General features: G+C 48.5%; 2 protein-coding genes across 3 annotated transcripts; one reads left to right on the plus strand and one right to left on the minus strand.

Annotated features, from left to right (window-relative positions):
• Window positions 1-1,072: 1,072 nt before the first annotated feature.
• On the plus strand, window positions 1,073-7,726 carry LOC143831552 (proton-coupled zinc antiporter SLC30A1-like). Its single transcript, XM_077324630.1, has 2 exons — window positions 1,073-1,852; window positions 5,617-7,726. Exons 1-2 carry the CDS (start codon window positions 1,342-1,344, stop codon window positions 6,339-6,341), a joined length of 1,236 nt encoding a protein of 411 aa, XP_077180745.1. The 5' UTR covers window positions 1,073-1,341; the 3' UTR covers window positions 6,342-7,726.
• LOC143831567 (selenoprotein W-like) lies at window positions 7,716-19,529 on the minus strand. Of its 2 annotated transcripts, none has more exons than XM_077324658.1 (6): window positions 19,242-19,529; window positions 18,359-18,383; window positions 18,047-18,194; window positions 14,681-14,758; window positions 10,330-10,551; window positions 7,716-7,873 (listed from the first exon to the last, which is right to left on the minus strand). In XM_077324658.1, exons 3-5 carry the CDS (start codon window positions 18,095-18,097, stop codon window positions 10,408-10,410), a joined length of 273 nt encoding a protein of 90 aa, XP_077180773.1. In that variant the 5' UTR covers window positions 18,098-18,194; window positions 18,359-18,383; window positions 19,242-19,529; the 3' UTR covers window positions 7,716-7,873; window positions 10,330-10,407. The 2 variants fall into 2 exon arrangements, with proteins under 2 accessions (XP_077180773.1, XP_077180766.1); XM_077324651.1 differs by having other exon boundaries at window positions 18,047-18,100; window positions 19,242-19,527.
• Between the last annotated feature and the right edge of the window lie 17 nt (window positions 19,530-19,546).

Genomic DNA, 19,546 nt, shown 5'->3' on the forward strand with positions numbered 1-19,546 from the left:
GAAAGCAAAATATTACCAGAGATTAATTTATTTTCTATAATTCCATCACCCAAAAGAATACCGTTAGAGAAGATTGAGTTATTAACAATATTGAGACTGGGGTGGGAGGGGTGGGATAGAAATTCAAAAATAAAAAAAATAAATAAAATATTGAAAACAGACTATACCTAGAAATCCGTTTTGAAATTGTTTTGAACATTGTTTTCACTGGAATAAATAATTTCACCATTGCCAGCTTGAGACTTTTTTCTTCTGCTTATATTATGGCAGACGGGTCTTTACCTGTCTCTTTATTAGGATCTCTGCAAGGTAGTGCAACAGGCAAAATTGAATTGAGAAACCGCTCAAGAACTCCAGCATATGTCCACACACATGAACAATGGATCTTCCCATCAGTGCGTGCCATTGGTCAGCTTTGGCGTAAACTGGAGGGATCCCCAGAAGGGGAACTAGCAGCACATTGGGCAATTGCATGGCTTGCTCTGATCCACCCTTAGACCTCAAGCTTGGTCCTCAGTAGAATCGTTAACAGAACCACATCCATAACCATCATCATAATACTGTACTGTCGAGTCACCACAGACTCCTGGCAACCCCAGGGCCACGTGTTTTCAAGGCAAGGAATGTTCAGAGATGGTTTGCCCTTGCATTCCTCTTCGTAGCGACCCTCGTCTTCTTGAGGAGCTTCCCTACAAGTACTGACCATAGCTGACCCTACCCAACTATGCTGGCCTAATAAGGGCCCTTTCTGTGCCAATCTCCTGTCCCCCAATTAAGCTGGTACAGGCATTCACTAAGCTCCTTGGCTGCTGGACAGTTTGGAGGAAGGGGAGGGCAGTGGCATGAGTCATCAACATGCAAACACTCGTCTCCCCCTGGATCCACAAGAACAATATTGTACCCTAATGGAGGGATTTCTCTTTCTCCCTCCCCCCCCTGCACACTTCTGTTTTGCAGTGGAGAATCACATGCATGGCTGTGACTTGTTTCTGCAGCTGGCAGAAGCCCGGGCATAGGGCCAACAAGAGAGCTTGAGAGAGACGCAGAGAGAGAACTGCCTCTTTAAAGGACCCCTGGAGTCCGTGGGGCTGTGTGCACCGGCTATTTGGAGCGCAAAACTTCATTCACGAGCAAAAACTTGGAAGAGGCGGCAGGGCAGAGGCCGCCGCAGAGGGCTAGTGAACAAGAAAGCCAGCCGCTTTGCAAAAGCAGGAGTGGGCAGAGTCCAGGCTGGGAGTGGGCACGGAAAAGAATCAGGTGGGAACTGGGAGAGGACAGGAGAGCGATCAGAGGAGGGGCAGCCAGGACTGCAGTCTGGTTGGGCCGAAGAGGAAGGCGCCGATGGGATTCTGGACCAGTGTGGGGTCCCTGTGGACCGGGGGCTCAACAGGTTGGCCAGCTGGCCAGTTCTGCCTTTCCGTCTCCCTCTTTGTGGTGGAGGTGGTTGCTAGCCGGGCCACTGGGTCTCTGCTCTTGCTTGCCTGCTCCTTCCATACCCTGGCAGGCGCCTTGGCTTTAGGGGTGGCCCTGGCAGATGTCTGGCTGGCCGCTGAAGGTCGACCCAGCGAGAGGAACACTTTTGGGTGGGCAAGAGCACGGGTGGCGGGCACCCTGGTCTACACGGTGTTCTTGTGTGCCCTGAGCTTGGCTCTTGTGCCCGAGGCCTTCCGCAGGGTGGCTGACCCACATGTCACAGAGCACACACTGGTGCTGATGGGCCTCGGGGCTGTGGGGATCCCTGTTCACCTAGCCAGGACAGGGTTGCATAAAAGACACCACTCAGCCCCTGGCCCAAGACCCTGCTGTAGCGGAAAAGCTACATGGACTGACAGCTCTGCCCAGGAGACAGAAGGTGAGTCTGGGGTGTTTTTGTGGGCAGGAGGGGGGTTGCAGTGAAGGAGAGCAATAATCATTTCAGAGGAGTAGTTGTGTTGGTCTGCAGTAGCCAAATGCAACCATTCAGTCACACCTTAAGGACCACCTGGGTCTTCCAGCCTCTGGGTGTGGCCTGGAGATCTCCTGGCATTACAAATGGTCTCCAGATTACGGAGATCAGTTGCCCAGGGGGTATATGTCTGCTTTGGAGGGTGCTTTCTATGGCACTGTGCCTCACTGAAGTCCTTGCCCTCATCAGATCCATGCCCTCCCCAAGATCTACTTCCCAAACCTTCAGGAATTTCTCAACCCTGAGCTGACAACCTAAGAATGACCAGTTTATTCTGGAGGTCATTCCATTGTTTCTGACACTATTTATCAGCTGCATGAAGCATGCGTCCGTCACGGTTATATTGGCAACAGAAAAGGAGGTGTTATGAAGCGAGGTGATAGATTATTCATGCAGTGGTCTTTCTCCAGTACTATGGGACATGAACATGAAGGTGGAACATGAAGAAAGCTGACAAGAAGAAAGTTGATTAATTTGAAAGGTTATTTTGGAGGAGAGTTTGATGCATGCCGTGGACTGCCAACGAGACAAATAAATGGATTCTAGATCAAATCAAGGCTGAACTCTCCCTAGAAGCTAAAATGGCTAAACTGTGGTTATCGTACTTTGGTCACAATAGGAGAAGGCAAGACTCACTGGAAATGACAATAATGCTAGGCAAAGTTGGAGACAGCAGGAAGAAAGGGAAGAGCCAATATGAGATGGAGTGACTCACTCAAGGAAGCCAGGGCTCTCAGTTTGCAAGATGTAAACCGTTAACAGGATGCAATGGTGGCCATTCATTCATAGGGTTGCCCTTTTATTTTTTTTATATGAAATATTCAGTAGATTGGGAAAAGGGACAGCAGCTGAAGACAACCACAGGTTCATCTTTAATTCCTTCTGATGGGAGTGATTAATGCATTACTTAAGGGGCCAGGAAAAGCAGAAAAATAATTCCACAGCACAGAAATATGACTGAGGTCCGGACTATGGTGATCGGATTCCTTAGAGGAAATGGCAGCTTCAGAAACCATAGAACAAGGGTGGCCAAGTTGTGGCTCCCCAGAAGTTTAGATACAATCAACCAATCAGGAGAAACCACAGCACAATGTCAGTGCTGGAGGCGTGGTTGCAGTGGGTGGGGAGGAGAAAAGCCAAACAGGCAGCCCAGCTGCACCTAGAATAGAGTGGCATGGGCTTGCATTTCTCTGAGGTTGTGGGGAAAATCCACTCTTGGATATGCCGGGGAATATGCCCATGTATCTGAGGGACCGCCTGTTGCCCTATGGCCCCCGCAAGGCTTTACGCTCCGCAGGTGCAAATCTTTTGGTCATTCCCGGTCCCAGGGAAGCACGCCTGGCCTCTACCAGGGCCAGGGCCTCTTCGGTCCTGGCCCCAACCTGGTGGAAGGAGCTCCTGGAGGAGCTGCGGGCCCTGCGGGAGCTTTCGGCTTTCCGCAGGGCCTGCAAAATGGAGCTCTTCTGCCAGGTCTATGGGTGAGTCTGGGCGGCCAGGTAGATGGGTGCCCCCCACATAGTAGCGGTGGTAGCGTATTTCATCAGCGCCCTCTTTCTCTTCTCTTCTCTTCTCTTCTCTTCTCTTCTCTTCTCTTCTCTTCTCTTCTCTTCTCTTCTCTTCTCTTCTCTTCTCTTCTCTTCTCTTCTCTTCTCTTCCCTTCCCTTCCCTTCCCTTCCCTTCCCTTCCCTTCCCTTCCCCTCCCCTCCCCTCCCCTCCCCTCTCCTCTCCTCTCCTCTTCTTTTCCCCTCCCCTCTTGAGATAGTATTAGGTGGATACTATCTCCTGGGCAGATAGTATTAGGTGGACTAAATTGGGACAAGGTTTTCCGCCAGATTTTCTTACTGATTCCTGGTTTTATGCAAGATTATTTTATTGTTACAGTTTTTATTGGGGTTTTAATGAATTGTAAACCACTGCGAGCCCTTGGGGAGCGGCGGGATATAATGTCAGAGTCAGTCAGTCAGTCAGTCAGTCAGTCAGTCAGTCAGTCAGTCAGTCAGTAAATAAATAAATAAATAAATAAATAAATAAATAAATAAATAAATAAATAAATAAATAAATAGTTTTACTCCAGAGTCAATGCTCACCTGTGCAGATGAGGGAGAATATCCCAACTGGAAAACAGTATCAAGTATAGAAGGCTTTTGTTTATCTGAACCCAACCAGGTTTAAAAGCCCAGTGTAGATAAGCCCCATGACAGCTAAATGGAACACTGAACAGAGGCAGCATCCCACATGCCAGGAACAAAGCATAAAGGAAGAGAAATCACATTCCTGCCTTGTTTATGAGCTCCCCAAAGGCAGCCTCTTTCAATAGTGTCGTTCTAGATTGGATGGACCTTAGATCTGAAGTTACAGGGCTGTTCTTATGCACCTTTGTTGTTCTGTACTCATTTCTGAGACTGATTGTGTGGAAACCCTCCTTTTCTCCAGGCTGAACATTCCCAAGTCCCTCAACCTATCTTCATAGGGCTTGGTCCCTTGGCCCCAGATCATCTTCGTCGCTCTCCTCTGTACTCTTTCAATTTTATCGACGTCCTTCTTGAAGTGAGGCCTCCAGAACTGCACACAGTACTCCAAGTGTGGTCTGACCAGTGCCGTATACAATGGGACTATGACATCTTGTGATTTTGATGTGATGCCTCTGTTGATACAGCCCAAAATGGCATTTGCCTTTTTTACCGCTGCATCACACTGCCTGCTCATGTTTAGTTTACAATCCACAAGTACCCCAAGGTCTCGTTCACACACAGTGCTACCTAGAAGCGTATCCCCCATCCAGTAGGCATGCTTTTCATTTTTCTGACCCAGATGCAGAACTTTACACTTATCTTTATTAAATTGCATCTTGTTCTCATTTGTCCATTTTTCCATTGTGTTCAGATCTCATTGAACTCTGTCTCTGTCTTCCAGAGTATTTGCCAGTCCTCCCAATTTGGTGTCATCTGCAAACTTGATGAGTAGTCCCTCCACCCCCTCATCTAGATCATTAATAAATATGTTAAAATGTACCGGGCCAAGCACCAAGCCCTGAGGTACCCCGCTACTCACCTCTCTCCAGTCTGATGAAACAGTCTGATGACTTACGTTCCACAGAGCCTGCAAAACGGCACTCTGCCAGTCATATGGTTGCCAGAACATGTTGATAAAATCATCTGGGACTCCCTCCTTCCCCTCTAGAACATCCTAGCACCAAATACACAGGAGAAGCAGCAAGGAAATGGAGCATGGGGCATTCTTTGGGCTGATCCTGCGTTGAGCAGGGGGTTGGACTAGATGGCCTGTATGGCCCCTTCCAACTCTATGATTCTATGATTCTATGATTCATTCTTTTTATTGTACCTTAATTTGAAATTGAAAAGCCTGTTCGCAGAGAGTGGCTATAATTTTAATAATAAAATAAAATATATAATCGTTGAGCAACCTCTCCAGGGAAGTGTCCCACCCTTCTCACCTTTAAGAGGCGGCTGAGGGCAGTTTTATTTGGCCACCACATTTTATTAATGTGGATGTAAAGGTTATAGTTTTACACCAACCATTTTTTTTACATAAAATATTTTATGTCAGCCACTTTGCGCTCCATGTGGAAGAAAGGCAGCTAATGGAGATTCCCAATCGATCATTAAACCTCCACCATCCATTTCAGTGTTCCCGTTTTCCCTCCTCTACAGATCTCCTGGGGAACGGCTCCTCCCCCAAGAGCTGGGTGTGGCTCGAGGAACCCTCAGACTCCAACCCCGTGTCACCGGCGGACCATCCTGGACCCTGGAGAACCCTTTGCTTTGGCTGGATGGTGCCCTGTTTGGGGCCTGCCGCGGTCCTTTTGTATTCACTCACTCTTCACATCCTGTGGACTCCGTGTCTGGGCCACGCGTCCTGCTTCAGGCACTGCACCAGACGCCCGTGTTGGGCCTGGCCCATCTCTGAGCCATCACCACGCACGCAGGCCCCTTGCTGGCTGCTCTACCTGGACCCTGGCCTTGCCGTGGCCGTGGCGGTAGCCCTGCTGCTCTTGTTGTGGCCGGCCTTCCGTGGTTCTGCCATGGTGCTCCTGCAGGCCGTTCCGGAGGAACTGGACTTGCAGCTGTTGGAACTGCGGCTACGTGCCACGGAAGGCATGGCGGCTGTGAGGGAGCTCCACGTTTGGCAACTGGATGGGCCGGGCCGTTTGGTGGCCACGGCGAAGGTATACTGCTTTGATGCGTCCACCTTTGAAGCAGTAATGGAGCGAGTCCAGCAGGTGTTCTGTGAGCACGGCATCCACATGGCCACGGTTGAACCTGAGCTCAGCACTTGCCACTGTGTGGAATGCCACAGAGGGGGCAGCCAATCCCCTCGCAAGCGGTACCTGGCCCCCAGCCCCAAGGTAATGACAGAGTATGAAACCACCGTTTGAGCAGGATAGATTGACCTCTGGAGGACAGGTAGAAAAGCGACGTGGACTACAGTTCTACAATGCCACAGTCACCTGTCTCTTAAATAGGGTTACCAAATTCGAGCTGGAGCCTGGAGTTCTAGAATTATGACTGAGGTCCAAACTATGGTGATCCCATAGAGGAAATGGCAGCTTCAGATACCATAGAACAAGGGTGGCCAAGCTATGGCTCCCCAGATGTCCATGGACTACAATTCCCATGAGCCCCTGCCAGCTGACCGGGGCTCATGGAAATTGTAGTCCATGGACATCTGGAGATCCACAGTGTGACCATCCCTGCGAGAATAGGAGAAACAGAAGTCCTGTTGTGATGTCACATCCTCTCTGAGCCACCCCAGCGCTACCCCCAAATCTCCTGGGATTTCTCTGAGCCAGAGTTGGCACCCCAACTTCTTGCATCCTGCTTCCAAGTATCTGCTACAGAAGCCCCAGTTCCTAGCTGGGCCACAAGATAATTGCCAGAAGAGGAGACTCATTCCCACCACGTTGAGCTGAGTGACCTTTAAGACTGGGAAGGATGGCCTACAGGTCTTTAGCAAGAGAGTTTTACACCCAACAATAGGAATTCTGTGAGGATTATAATTCTGTGTGAGCACAAATCTGGGCAATGCAGTTTATACGTCAAATTTCCCCTGAAAATGGAAGTATGTGAGCAATATCTGAGGAAGTCCTTGGAAGCTCATAAGGTCTTACAAACCCGAGGGCAGGAAGAAGCCTGAACATTTTTGCCTTTCCTCAGGATGAATAAGACTGGAATAAATGCTACAGAAGACCTTTAAGCAGACCACAGAGGGTTTTGTCTCCCAATGTTATTGCACACATTTCCCCCCTTCCCCATCGCTGGTAATTGGTATTTAGTAGGCTCTGAACATTTAGCTACCGATTGATCACAAATTAGCTTTGAAAGCTGCCATGTGGCCATGAGTTCCATAAGTTAATTGTGTCTTGTGTGAAGAACGGTCCCCTTTTTCCTGTCACCAGCTTCACTGGGTGGCCTGTTGTTATACCACCGAGACAGCAATCTTCATCCCCTTCAAAACCTGGAATCTTCTGCATGCCAAGCAGAGGCTCTACCACTGAGCCCTGTCTCATGCCTATTCCACACCCATAAGATAATGCACTTCCAATGCACTTTAGGTTTTCCTGTTCTGCACAGGAAAATCCAGCTGCCAAAGCATATTGAAAGTGCATTATCCTATGTGTGCGGAATGAGACAGCCGCCAGAAAGTGGACTAGGAAAGCAAAAACATCACAGTTGCCCCTGAAGGCCGGAATCACAAAGGGAAATATTCCTTCTCTCCCCTCTTCCCAGAAAATAACAAGATAGGAAGTAAAAATGTTTCGAAGTCTTTAATTGTTTGCTAGCCACAGTAGAGGCAGGTGTGTGACAGGAGCTGCGAAGGGCAGAGGAGGAAATCAGGGATCAGCCAAGGCTCCTTCTCCCTTTCGGGTGATTCCGTCATAAATCTGCCCCCCAAGGGTACAGTCACATCCTGCAGGAAGACAGACAGACAAGAGCAGGGTGTTCACCAGGAGCGACTGTGGCCTACAGTTTCAGCTGTGGGGCCGACTCTGGGAGGGAGGAATAACCATTCATGCTCTGTTGTTGTGAAGTAGGACAAACCCTGGGGCTGCCAGCTCCAGGCTGGGAAATGCCTGAGGATTTGGGAAAGGGTGGGGCTAGGGTTACCAGCCACGGATTGGGAAATGTCTGGAGACTTTGAGTGGGCAGGAAGGGACCGTAGTGTTGTATGATGCTATGGAGCCCACCCTCCAAAGCAGCCATTTTCTCCAGGGGAACTGATCTCTTTAGTCTGGAGATGAACTATAATTCCAGGGAATCTCCAGGACCCACCTGGGGATTGGCATCCCTGCTTGGGAGGGGTGCAGACTTGCCAGAAGGCGATGTTACAGAGTGCACCTTCTGAAGCTGTACATGGGAGAGAACTCCAGGCCCCCTCCTGGAGACTGACGAAGACGAAGAAAAGGTGCAACAGAAGCTGTATAATAAAGTCTCTTTTAATCCGATTGTAAAGTCTCAATAAGCTCTTTATTTTGTATGAATCCTGGAGCCAGCCAAGAACGAGGTCCGGATTTTACACTCATTTTCAAAAAGACCAAGCTTTCTTCAGTGGCTCGCTCCGCAGTCAATATGTTCAGCAGTATTTCTATTCTCTGCTTTTCCCCCCCAATATCTCAATTCTGGAATAATCCTCAAAGTATCAATACGGCTGCTGGCTCAAAGATAATTCGGAGAGTCCCACCCGTAGATCTCTGTACTGTTGAATATATTGAATGAGGGGCAAGCCACTGAAGAAAGCTTGGTCATGTGAAAACGAGTGCAAAATCCGGACCTCATTCTTGGCTGGCTCCAGGATTCATACAAAATAAAGAATCTATTGAGACTTTACAAGTGGATTAAAAGAGACTTTATTATATAGCTTCTGTCGCACCTTTTCTTTGTCTTCTTCCTTGTGGGTTTGACTGCCTTCGAAATGGACAGTTCCCTCCTGGAGGGTGACAACTCTGTTTGCTGACCACAAGAAAACTTCATGCTGTGATGCAGGGGCCAAGCTGAAGCAAGTGGAGCAAGTGGAGCCAAGGGGCTGGTGACAAAGCCGGGCCCACTGGCCTTGGCTGCTGCTGCAACCAAGGCCCTAGGGAAGCAGCAGACCCACCAGCACCACCTCTCCTTTGGCTATGCTTGCTCTTGGCCTCCAGGGGCCCGCCAGGGCAGCAGCGAGGGTCGCCAGCCTCCAGATAGTAGAAAAAGAAAGAAAACTGTCAGCAGTGATGAACACTTTTCGAAGAACTCTCATTTTGTTTTAAACTCGTCTACTTATCATGCCAAATCGTGAACCATGGACTACAATTGACATTCATTGTTTACTTCTATAATAGTGCCACTGATGAAAAATTCATTGAAAACGTGCGGTAACCGGTTTACATTTCGGCATGACTAGCGGGCAAGTTCAAGAGTTTCTTTAAAAAGAGTTTGTGGCCCTGCTGTCTGTTTTCTTTGGCCTTCTGCTTCCCGCAAGACTGACAGGTCACTTCCTCTCTAACCTCCAGAGAGTGGCTGGTTCTACAGCTGGTCTCCAGGGCGTCAAATCAGTTTAACCAGGAGAAAATGGCCCTTTCGGGAGTCTAAAGCATGGTACCCCATCAAAATCACTCCTCAAACCCAACCCTTCTCATGATCCACTCCCCAAATCTCCAGGTATTTCCCAACCCGCAGCTGGCAACCCTAGTTTGAGAGGCCAGTCCCCAGGTGGGACCCGAGGAACCTCTGGTTTTGCAGCTCAACTTCAGGTGACAGAGACCAGGGCCTATTCTGCACACAATAGACTTTCAATGCACTTTAGAAGTAGATTTTCCTGTTCTGCACAGGAAAACCCGGTTGCTAAAGCACATTGAAAGTGCATTATCCTATGTATGCGGAATTGGCCAAGTTCCCCTGGAGAGAATGCCTGCTTTGGAGGGTGGACTCCAAAACATTATACTCCGATGAGGTCCGTCCCTGCCCCAAGCCCTGCCCATTCCCGGCTCCACCCCCAAATTCTCCAGGTATTTCCCAACCCAGAGTTGGAAACCCTAAATCTAGCAGCAGCCAACCGGGACCATTCCGGTCAGTTAAAGGGCTAGTCTGCCCCTGGTGTTACCCAGTCTGCATCTATAAAAAATTAAATAACTCCCACCCATTTGAGAAACTCTTTCAGGACCCTCGAGAAACCTCAGGGTTTCACAAAATCCTGGTTGAGAAAGCCTGCCTTATAGACTAACAAAATGCACGGCAGAGGATGAGCTTTCATAAATCACTGCTCGCTTCTTCAGATAGGACTCCCGAAAGCTCCTCCTATGCCCCAAATGTTAGTTTTTAAGGTGCCCCTGAACTCCTGCTCTTTTCTAACTTGAGCCTCAAATCTCCTTTGCGGGAGCCCTTTCCCACCTTGTGGCTTAGGATGTTTGGTTGCTTTGTTTGCAGTCTGGCATGCTTTGCACCCTCCTGTTCCAAACTCCCTTCGATCTAGGGCTTTGTTTCAGGGGTTTTTGAGAAGCCCCCCGCCGGCTGCTTCTGATCGGAGGTGGTCTTCGGTGGCCGTAGCTTCATCCTGATGCCGCTGCAGATCCGCTTGACTTTCTCGTTGGAGTCCACGTACCCATCGCCGTTCTTGGAGGAGGAAGAGAGAGAGACACACACACTGCCGTGAGAGACTCACATGCTCCCCCTTGCCAGTTCTTGGAAAGAGAGGCCGAAGTCACATGCGACTTCTGATCTAGCAGCACAGGTCTTGCAAAGCTCCGGAGTTTGAGGGTTTCGTTCCATTTGCAAAGCTGATTGTATAGGGATCATAAAATCAGAGTCCAGTAGCAACTTTAAGACCAACAAAGATTTATTCAAGGTGCGAGCTTTCGAGTGCAAGCACTCGAAAGCTCACGCCTTGAATAAATCTTTGTTGGTCTTAGAGGTGCTCCTGGACTCTGATTTTATTGTGCTATTTCAGACCAACTCATTTGAATCTGTCTGTATAGGGATTGTCAATCAGGAGTGCAGCACTGCTGCCTACTGCCTGGAGAAAAAAAAATCTAGTCCCTTTAATACAGGCTTGGTGGATTGTTATTGCACTCCTTGCCATGCTGGGGTTGCCAGCTTCCAGGCGGTGGCTGGAGCTCTCCTGGGATTACCACTGTCCTCCAGCCAATAGAGAACAGTTCCTCTGGAAAAAATTGGCTGCTTTGGTTGGTGGACTCTGTGGCGTTATGCCCCACTGAAATTCCTCCTCTCCCCAAACCCTGCCCTGCTCAGGCTCCACCCTCCAAAATCTCGAGGCATTCCCAACCCAAAGCTGGCAACCCTAACCATGAAAAGATTTAGACGCCCATTTTGACAACTGAAGCCTGTATTAGAGCAACATGACTTCCCCCCCAGGCTTGTTGGCAACACTACCTGTTTTGGGCTTCTTATTGCTAGATTCTTGCCCTTCTGGTTCCATCCTGACCTGCCTTTTCACACCAGCTCTGCCCCAGGTTCTTCAGGTTCCCCATTGACCCCGCCAAAGAAGCTTGCATCTTTAAAACCCACCCCCTAATGCCTCTGGTTTACATATCCTACACCAGGGGGTTCCCAACTATTTTTAGCTGGCGGGCCTGCTTGGAATTCTAAGACGTACAAACGAGAGCTCGTCAAACCAGCAGCCTGAAATGAAGAAAAAATTGACATCATGGCTTGACTAGTATTCTTCTTTATTCCAAAGCTGTTCTTTGGATTCACCATAGAATCACAGAATCATAGAATCAAAGAATTGGAAGGGACCTCCAACCCCCTGCACTATGCAGGATACTCCCAAGTCCCAACCCTATCAGGGGGTTGGACTAGATCAGGGGTAGTCAAACTGCGGCCCTCCAGATGTCCATGGACCACAATTCCCAGAAGCCCCTGCCAGCGAATGCTGGCAGGGGCTTCTGGGAATTGTGGTCCATGGACATCTGGAGGGCCGCAGTTTGACTACCCCTGGACTAGATGGCCTGTATGGCCCCTTCCAACTCTATGATTCTATGATTCTATGATTCTATCGCTCACCCACTGTAACCTGCCACCCACTGGAGCCTTCACAGAATCAGCCTCTCCGTCAGATGGCTATCTAGCCTCTGTTTATAAATCTCCAAAGATGGAGAACCCACCACCTCCCGAGGAAGCCTGTTCCACTGAGAAACCGCTCTGTCAGGAACTTCTTCCAGATGTTTAGACGGAATTTCTTTTGAATTAATTTCATCCCGTTGGTTCTGGTCCATCCTTCCGGGGCAATGTTGTAAGTAAAATCGAATATGACTAATCAATTAATTTTTGCATGATTTATCTTCATTTATAATAACTGAGAAACAAAAGCTAAGGCGGGGTCTGGATATTTTCAGTATTTCAGTATCCCGTTTTCCACTACATCTTCCTCAGTAGTTAAACTGTTTAAATGACAATGCCATTTGTGTATTCTTTGATTATTTCATATTCATTGTCCCAACGGTTCACAATCTCCAGGAAGACTCTTCCAATGCTCAAAGGCAAGATTCCCTCAAGAGATTTACAATATGGTGAATACAAAGGACAGTTTTTGAATAAAGAAGAATGCTAGTCCAGCCATGATGTCGAATTTTTCTTCATTTTGAAATTCTAACAGCATGGCGGGGTCAGCCACAGAGTGATTGCCATAGCTTAACTTCAGGAACGCAGTCTAAAAATCCTCATGCTGTGGTGGCAGCTGCTGCCTAAGCAACTTTTATTAATAAAAAAAGACTTGCACAGCCAATCAAGTCTCTAATAGCCAATCAGAAGCCTTGCTGGGCAGAAGGCCTACCTGGCCCCACCCGCTTGGCAGGCACCTTGAAATCCCACAGGTACCACACTGGGGACCCTTGTCCTATGTCATCAGTTCTGCCAATCTCAACTAAACCCTTTCACTCCTGAGTGAATCACATTAAGGCTTGCAAAACCTGGGCAGCTCTCAGGATTTTGGTTCCTTTGCAAACTGCATTTAACATGGGCAGTCAGGTAGCTCTGATCTGAGTTTTTTTTTTTTTTTGATAATAGATACAGTAATGTTTGAGAAACCCCAGAAGTGGCATGATCATGCAGAATATGGTTAGGAAGCATAGCTGTGGACATGCCCACCTGGGGCCCATGCCTTTGCACCCAATCATTGGCCTTTTGGTGCGGGGGGGGGGGCAGGTCGACATGACCAAATATGTTTTAAAGATATATACAAAATTTATTAACTCCCATCCATTTGGGAAACCCTACCAGGGCCGTCAAGAAACCCCAGGGTTTCACAAAACCCTGGCTGAGGAAACCTGAAATAGAGGAGATTTTTTTGGTCATTTGGTGTCTTCCAAGATTGGGAGACGTGACTTTTGCCCACTAGGTGGCACCACTACCCCAGAATTTCAGCTACCTGCCAGGTCTCTGAAGAAGTGGGCATACACACAAAAACTTATTTATACCCAGAATTAAACTTGTTGGTCTTAAAGGTGCCTCTGGAGTCAAGCATTGTTCAGTTAGGTCTCTGTTGGACAGGGGCACCCCAGCTTGGCTTGACATGGTAATTGTTTCTGAGCATTCCCGAATCTTGACTCTACGTGACCTTTAAGACAGGGGTAGCCAACCTGTGGTCGTCCAGATATCCATGGACTACCATTCCCATGAGCCCCTGCCAGCAAACGCTGGCAGGGGCTCATGGGAATTGTAATCCATGGACATCTGGGGGACCACGGGTTGACTATCCCTGCCTTAAGGGACCAAGTTCTTGTTCATCAATGAATTAGACATTTCAAAAGTGTTGGCTGCTTTTGAATACATGAGGCTGCTTTGAACTAAATCAGATGCTTTCCCCATCAAGATCAAGACAGTCGACTCAGAGAGGCAGCAGCTCTTCAGGGTCCTGGGTGGGGGATGTCTTTTACATCTCCTAGTCCCTGATCCTTTCAACTGAAGATGTTGGGGAGTGAATTTGAGATGATTCGGCACGTTAAGCAGGTGCTCTGTCCCTGATCTGCGACTCAGTTTACAGCCAGTAAAACCTGTTCCAAGCCTACTTGCTGAGACCCTTTTTGGAGGAGATGCTGAGTGGACCTCAAGACCTTCTGCATTCAAAGCTACCAGCTTGGTGTGGCGGTAAAGAGTGGCACCTTCTAACCTGGGGAGCTGGGTTTGATTCACCACTCCTCCTCCACATGCAGCCAGTCAGGAGACCTTGGGCTACTCACAGTCCTGATAGAGCTGTTCTCACAGAGCAATTTCTCTCAGAGCTCTCTCAGCCCCACCTACCTCGTAGGGTATCTGTTGCGGGGAGAAGAAGGGAAGGCGACTGTACGCCACTTTGAGACTCCTTCGGGCAGTGAAAAGCAGGGTATCAAAACCAGCTCTTCTACTCTGCCACAAGAGCCCTCAAAGCAGTCAAAGTGAAGGATTTTTCCTCTGGGACATACCAAGCTGCCTTCTGCCATGCAGGACGTTTGGACTACTGACTTGGTGTGGTCCACTCTGACTTGTGGCAGCTACTCAGAGACTGGGCCAGAGATGGGTCTTTTCTGCCACTTGAGATGCCAGGGAACTGATTCTGGGGACTTCTGCCCTAGAAGCTTGTGCTGTACCCATGGAGCCTCCGTTCCCCAGCGTAAAACCTCCTGAACATGCTACAAAGTGCACCTCTTTGCTATCGACCCAGATCTGAATGCATCCCCAGCACGGCCCCGCCAGGGACTCCAAAAGTCAGGCTAGTGCCGAGTCAAAGGATCCCTTGGGAACTCACTTGCTTTGAGTGCAACAACTCGCCGGTTTCTAGGAGGATCACCTCAAAGGACCCACGTTCTGGGGCAATATCACCGCTCTGGAAAGGAGGCAAGGAAAGATTAGGAGAGAGACTCTGTCATGCTTGCACAGGACAAAACCGACAGACGTCACAGGAACCTGGTCAGTTCTTTGCTTCTAACTGGGGACAGCTGGACATGGTAGCTGCACATGGGGAAATCTGCTGTGGTTTATTCACCTAGGAAGAACGACAGCCCTTTCTGGGTGAGCAGATCCCCCTACTCACTCCCACCCACTTCCTATAGAGCCAGAAAAGGTGTGGGTGGGTGTTATGGACCCGAAGGTCACCTCCTTGGGGACCCTTCCTAATGGCTTAAAAAAAAAGTTTATTAAAGACATATAAACAAAAAACACACCAGAAGAAAACCATCTGATTACACCAGCCTTTTTCAATCTTTTGACTGTGGAGGAACCCCCCCCCCCAAAAAAAGTTCAGACTTTGAGGAGCCCTGGAAGTGATGTCAATTGGCCACACCTCCTGCCACACCCCCAGAAATGACATCACTAGCCGTACCCTTAGTCCTCCTTTTGCTCCCTCCCTGCTCCCTCCCCCCACCTTTACTACTACTATGGCAGTTCTGCCTCATGTAGGCAAGAAAGAAGAGGAGAGGAGAAGACCACCTCAACCCCCCATACCCACCACTTCAGATTTCCCGCAGACTCCCTGCAAAGCTTCCCTGGCTGGGAAACCCTGGATTACACGTAGGAAAATAAAGCATCATAGATACAAACAGACTGGATCCAGCAGACACGATCTAGTTCTGCACTGGTCAACTACAATACTACATTATAAGCCAAGATCCTGCCCCAGGACTCAAGCTCCGTCCTCAGCAGGCCTCCAGACACAACAGCTTCCATCCAAGTTGGCATTCTTTCAACATAAAATAAGTTAATCCAGTTCTAAACAATATCATATACATCGTATCAATCCAATGTCATCATCAACAACAACAAAAGGCCCCCATCCAACCAAAGAACATTCTTGAATGAGGGACATTCCAGAAATTCCATCAGATGGTTTATAAAACCGTGCCTTATATCTCTGACAACTCTGTACTGTTATCAGCAGCTTGACACATAGAACTGTGAGCCTGCTTGGTAAGAGGAGATGGATAAAGATTGTAAAGAAATGAAAGAAATGCCCTCAATTCCAGGTGAAGCCATGGCTGCTTAATGCACAGTATGGTATACTAAGGGGCTTTTTGGACGCCTTCAAATTCGCACAATGGTTGCCAATTGGAAACGCTATTGATTTGCCATAACGCACGACGTCGTAGACAATCTGCCACACACCTGAAACCAATCTGCAAAAAGCGCTTCCTTGTAGCGCTTTCAGGGAAATCCCCAAAAGTGGATTCACCCTCCGGAAAGCGCTACACTCCTGCAACCAATCTGTAACACTAGCGAAAAAGACCTGTGCGTTAACTTTGTTGCGGTTTCTTCAAAGTCCCTCCTCCTGAGCCTGTCCTCCAAACTTCCGGCGAAGCGATCGCCATTTTTTTTTCTCCGAGCGAGCGGGGATAAACGCACCAGCAAGCCTCTTTCTGTTTAGAGGCTTCCCTGGCTTCAGTCCTTCACCTTTAGTCACTAAGCACAAACCACAGAAAAGCCCGTTTGCTGAAGTATTTTCCCTTTATTTTTTTACACATTCATTCAGCCGAAAATCGGGCCCGTGAGGGGGGGGGGGATTCTTTTTTTTTTCACTCGAGGCAGCGTGGCAACGATCATATGATCAAACGACAGCTCACATTAGGCAGCTGGATGGGTCTCTCCGTTGCAACGAATCTACACAGATTCGTTACAATGGGTCTGTTTTTTTTATAAAAAACCCTTTCTTAAAGGGAAAGGGGCTGTTTGGGAGCATGCTAACGGCTGCCCATTGGCTCCTTGACGGCCAGGGGTGGGACGAGCTTGGCAATAGCGCTTCCTTTCTAGCGATTTCTGCCGAGACCGGAAGCTGTGGGAAACGCTACAAAACGCTACTGGATTCCACTACAAAGGCAGGTATGCATAACTACGAATTCCACTATTTTAAATGGCGATTTTTCATTCAGTGACCAATTTGCAACAAAGATCCCGGTGCGTAAAGCCCCTAATTATTGAGGCAGTCCAGGGCCCATTCTGCACACACAGGATAATCCACTTTCAATGTGCTTTGGCAGCTGGATTTTCCTGTGCAGAACAGGAAAATCTACTTCGAAAGTGCATTGAAAGTGAATTATCTGTTGTGTGCAGAATAGGCCCAGGAGCAGGGAAACGCCCGCTCAGATCCCCATTCAGAGGTGAAGCCTGTTGGGTGACCTTCAACCACTCTTCCAGCCTCATCTAGCTCTTGGGGTTGTTCGCCACTGTAGGAAACAGAATGTTGAACGAACTGGACCCTAGGGCACATCCATCAAGGCTGCTCCTGGTTGTCTTGTTAGTTAAGTGGAACCTCCAGGTTCAGAAGCAGCATATCTCAGTATGCTACACACTAGGTATCCAAGGCCAAAAGAGGCCTGCCACAAAATCTGACCGGCTGCTATGTAACAAACAGGATGCTGGACCAGATTAACCTTTGCGTTGATTCAGCAGAGGTCTGCTGATGTTCACATGAGCAGGGATGGTCAGATTCTGTATTTATAATTTTACTTATTCATTTGACTTATATGCCATCCCTCACTGTGATGTCTCAAGGCAGTGTTCACAGAACACGAACAAGAAAATACATTGAACATTTGTAACCATTTCAAACAAGGAAATTATTTATTTGTTTGGGGGGTTTTTTGTTTGTTTTTATATACCGCCCTTCCCTGAGATAATTGCAGGTAACCGATATATTGCAAATTAACAGGAAGAACATAACATGTGAAAGGGACGCATTAGCAACTGATGTTACATTTCCTGGCGATGAGGCCAGTGATAGGGTCCTCATTGCTGGTCTTATCCAAAAGCCTGGTGGAAGAGCTCCGTTTTGCAGGCCCACGGAACTGTGCAAGTTCCGCTAGGGCCTTGATCTTATTGAGGGGCTCATTCCACCAGGTTGGAGCCACAGATGAAAAAGCCAGTCAAGGCCAGGTGAGTTTCTTTGGGGTCTGGGATTACTAGGCTATTAGCATGCCTGGAGCGGATATAGGCAAACAGATGGTCCTTGAGGTATGCAGGACCCAGATGACGTAAGGCCTTGAAGGTGAGAACCACCTGATCTGGTATTCAAGTACTCCTGTTCTTCCCCAATAATGGGGGAACCTTCCTTTCACCCATCATGCTAATGTCTTCCTGCATCCCCCCCCCCCCATCTCTGCTCCGTTTCCCAGTCGCTACTTACAATGTCCAGTTGGTTTGGGAAGCATTTTTCCAGGAGTTGCTTCAACTGCATGTACTGGAGAGAGGATCACAACAGTGTGCAGTCAGCTCAATGTCAAACCGGTGAAGCATTGCGGGGAACAGGAAAAGATGTGCCCGTCCACTCCACACTGGGGTGGCAGCAAAAGCACAGGGGAAAATAAGAATGGGGAGTCACGGGAGTCCTTGGGGAGAGGAGCTCTAAGGCCTTCAAAATTAAACATTGGGGGGTGCATTAAAGGATGTAATGGAGGGACGAAATGGGATGCTGGAGAATAGGAACAGGGTTACTTACCCGGTTTTTGTACCCTCATCCGCTTCTGTAAAGCAGAAATGGAAAATGTGTGAGTAAGACTGCTAATCTCTGGGTGCTGGTGGAAGATGAGGAGCAACGTTGCCAGATACTGACTGGGAAATTCCTGGAGATTTGGGGGGGGGCCAAGATGAGCGGAAATGAGGACCCTGATTTCATCCTCCAGACTTTAGAGAACTGCCTCCCATGCTGATCTCTCAGCCTCTCCTACCTCATAGGGGCTGAATCTGCAAGCAGACGGGTGGGTAAGCAAGCAAGCGGGGGGGGGGGGTGGAGGGGGGTATTCAAGGGGGGTGCCGAGACGAGTGGAGGCGAGACAGCAGCAGCCTCTCACAGAATGAAGCAAATCTCTGCTGTGAGAAGGGTGGATTCTGGAGCACAGTCACCTTAAACCTTAAAAAATAAATCTTGCAACCCGGAACTAGGAATTATATGAACTGGTGCCCAGTCAATCAGGGACAGACTGCCTTGCTACAGCATTGGAGCCATGAGGCAGAAACAGAACAGGGGAAAGCAGACAGCTGCACACTTACTCATGCCGATTTTTCAAATATCGAGCGTTATATCCACTCCAGGATATCACGGGGGAAAGGTAGGGTCACTCGGGATCAATCATGCTTGTTGCAGATGAAAAATTTAAATCACCCAAAATAAGAATGGAAATCACATTCAGTGTAGACAGCAAGAATTGAATTGACCTTGGATTGGAATAAAAGCTCCATGCAGATTCAGCCCTGATCTCTTTCCCTGGGATGTCAGTGGCAATTCCTGGAGATCACCAGGCCCCACCTGGAGGATGGCAACCATATGTGGGTGGACATTAAAACGATAGAGGACCCGAATGACTGTCCCACTCCCACCTCACCAGAATAAAATCTTGATGCGAAGCAGCTCTTGACTAGCCATGGCAAGTGTTCTCTGGAGTCTGTTTGGAGATCTCCCGCTCCCAGCTGTCTGGTTGGAGTGTCTCACTTTGAAACACAGAAACAGGGATGGCCAGAGTTGTGTCCACTTAGCTGGGATCAGAGATCGAACCCCAAACCAGATGTCTTCTCCTAGATGGTTTTGAGAAGGTAAAACAGGGTCCGGATACCAGAAGGATTCAGAAGATGCAGCATTGGTCCCCCCCCCTTCCAGGTGACAGTCTAGGCCTCAGGATTCATTGTTGCT

This window comes from Paroedura picta, chromosome 1 (assembly GCF_049243985.1).
Source record: "Paroedura picta isolate Pp20150507F chromosome 1, Ppicta_v3.0, whole genome shotgun sequence".
NCBI classification, from domain to species: domain Eukaryota; kingdom Metazoa; phylum Chordata; class Lepidosauria; order Squamata; family Gekkonidae; genus Paroedura; species Paroedura picta.

What these genes read in the sequence shown, in the direction of transcription:
- LOC143831567 (XM_077324658.1), bottom strand. Translation starts at nt 18,097, where the DNA reads ATGCAGTTGAAGCAACTCCTGGAAAAATGCTTCCCAAACCAACTGGAC. An exon ending in TCCCAAACCAACTGGACATT is followed by an intron (nt 14,759 to 18,046) that starts GTAAGTAGCGAC and finishes CCTCCTTTCCAG; the next exon opens with AGCGGTGATATTGCCCCAGA. An exon ending in AGTTGTTGCACTCAAAGCAA is followed by an intron (nt 10,552 to 14,680) that starts GTGAGTTCCCAA and finishes TCCTCCTCCAAG; the next exon opens with AACGGCGATGGGTACGTGGA.
- LOC143831552 (XM_077324630.1), top strand. Translation starts at nt 1,342, where the DNA reads ATGGGATTCTGGACCAGTGTGGGGTCCCTGTGGACCGGGGGCTCAACA. An exon ending in CTCTGCCCAGGAGACAGAAG is followed by an intron (nt 1,853 to 5,616) that starts GTGAGTCTGGGG and finishes CCTCCTCTACAG; the next exon opens with ATCTCCTGGGGAACGGCTCC.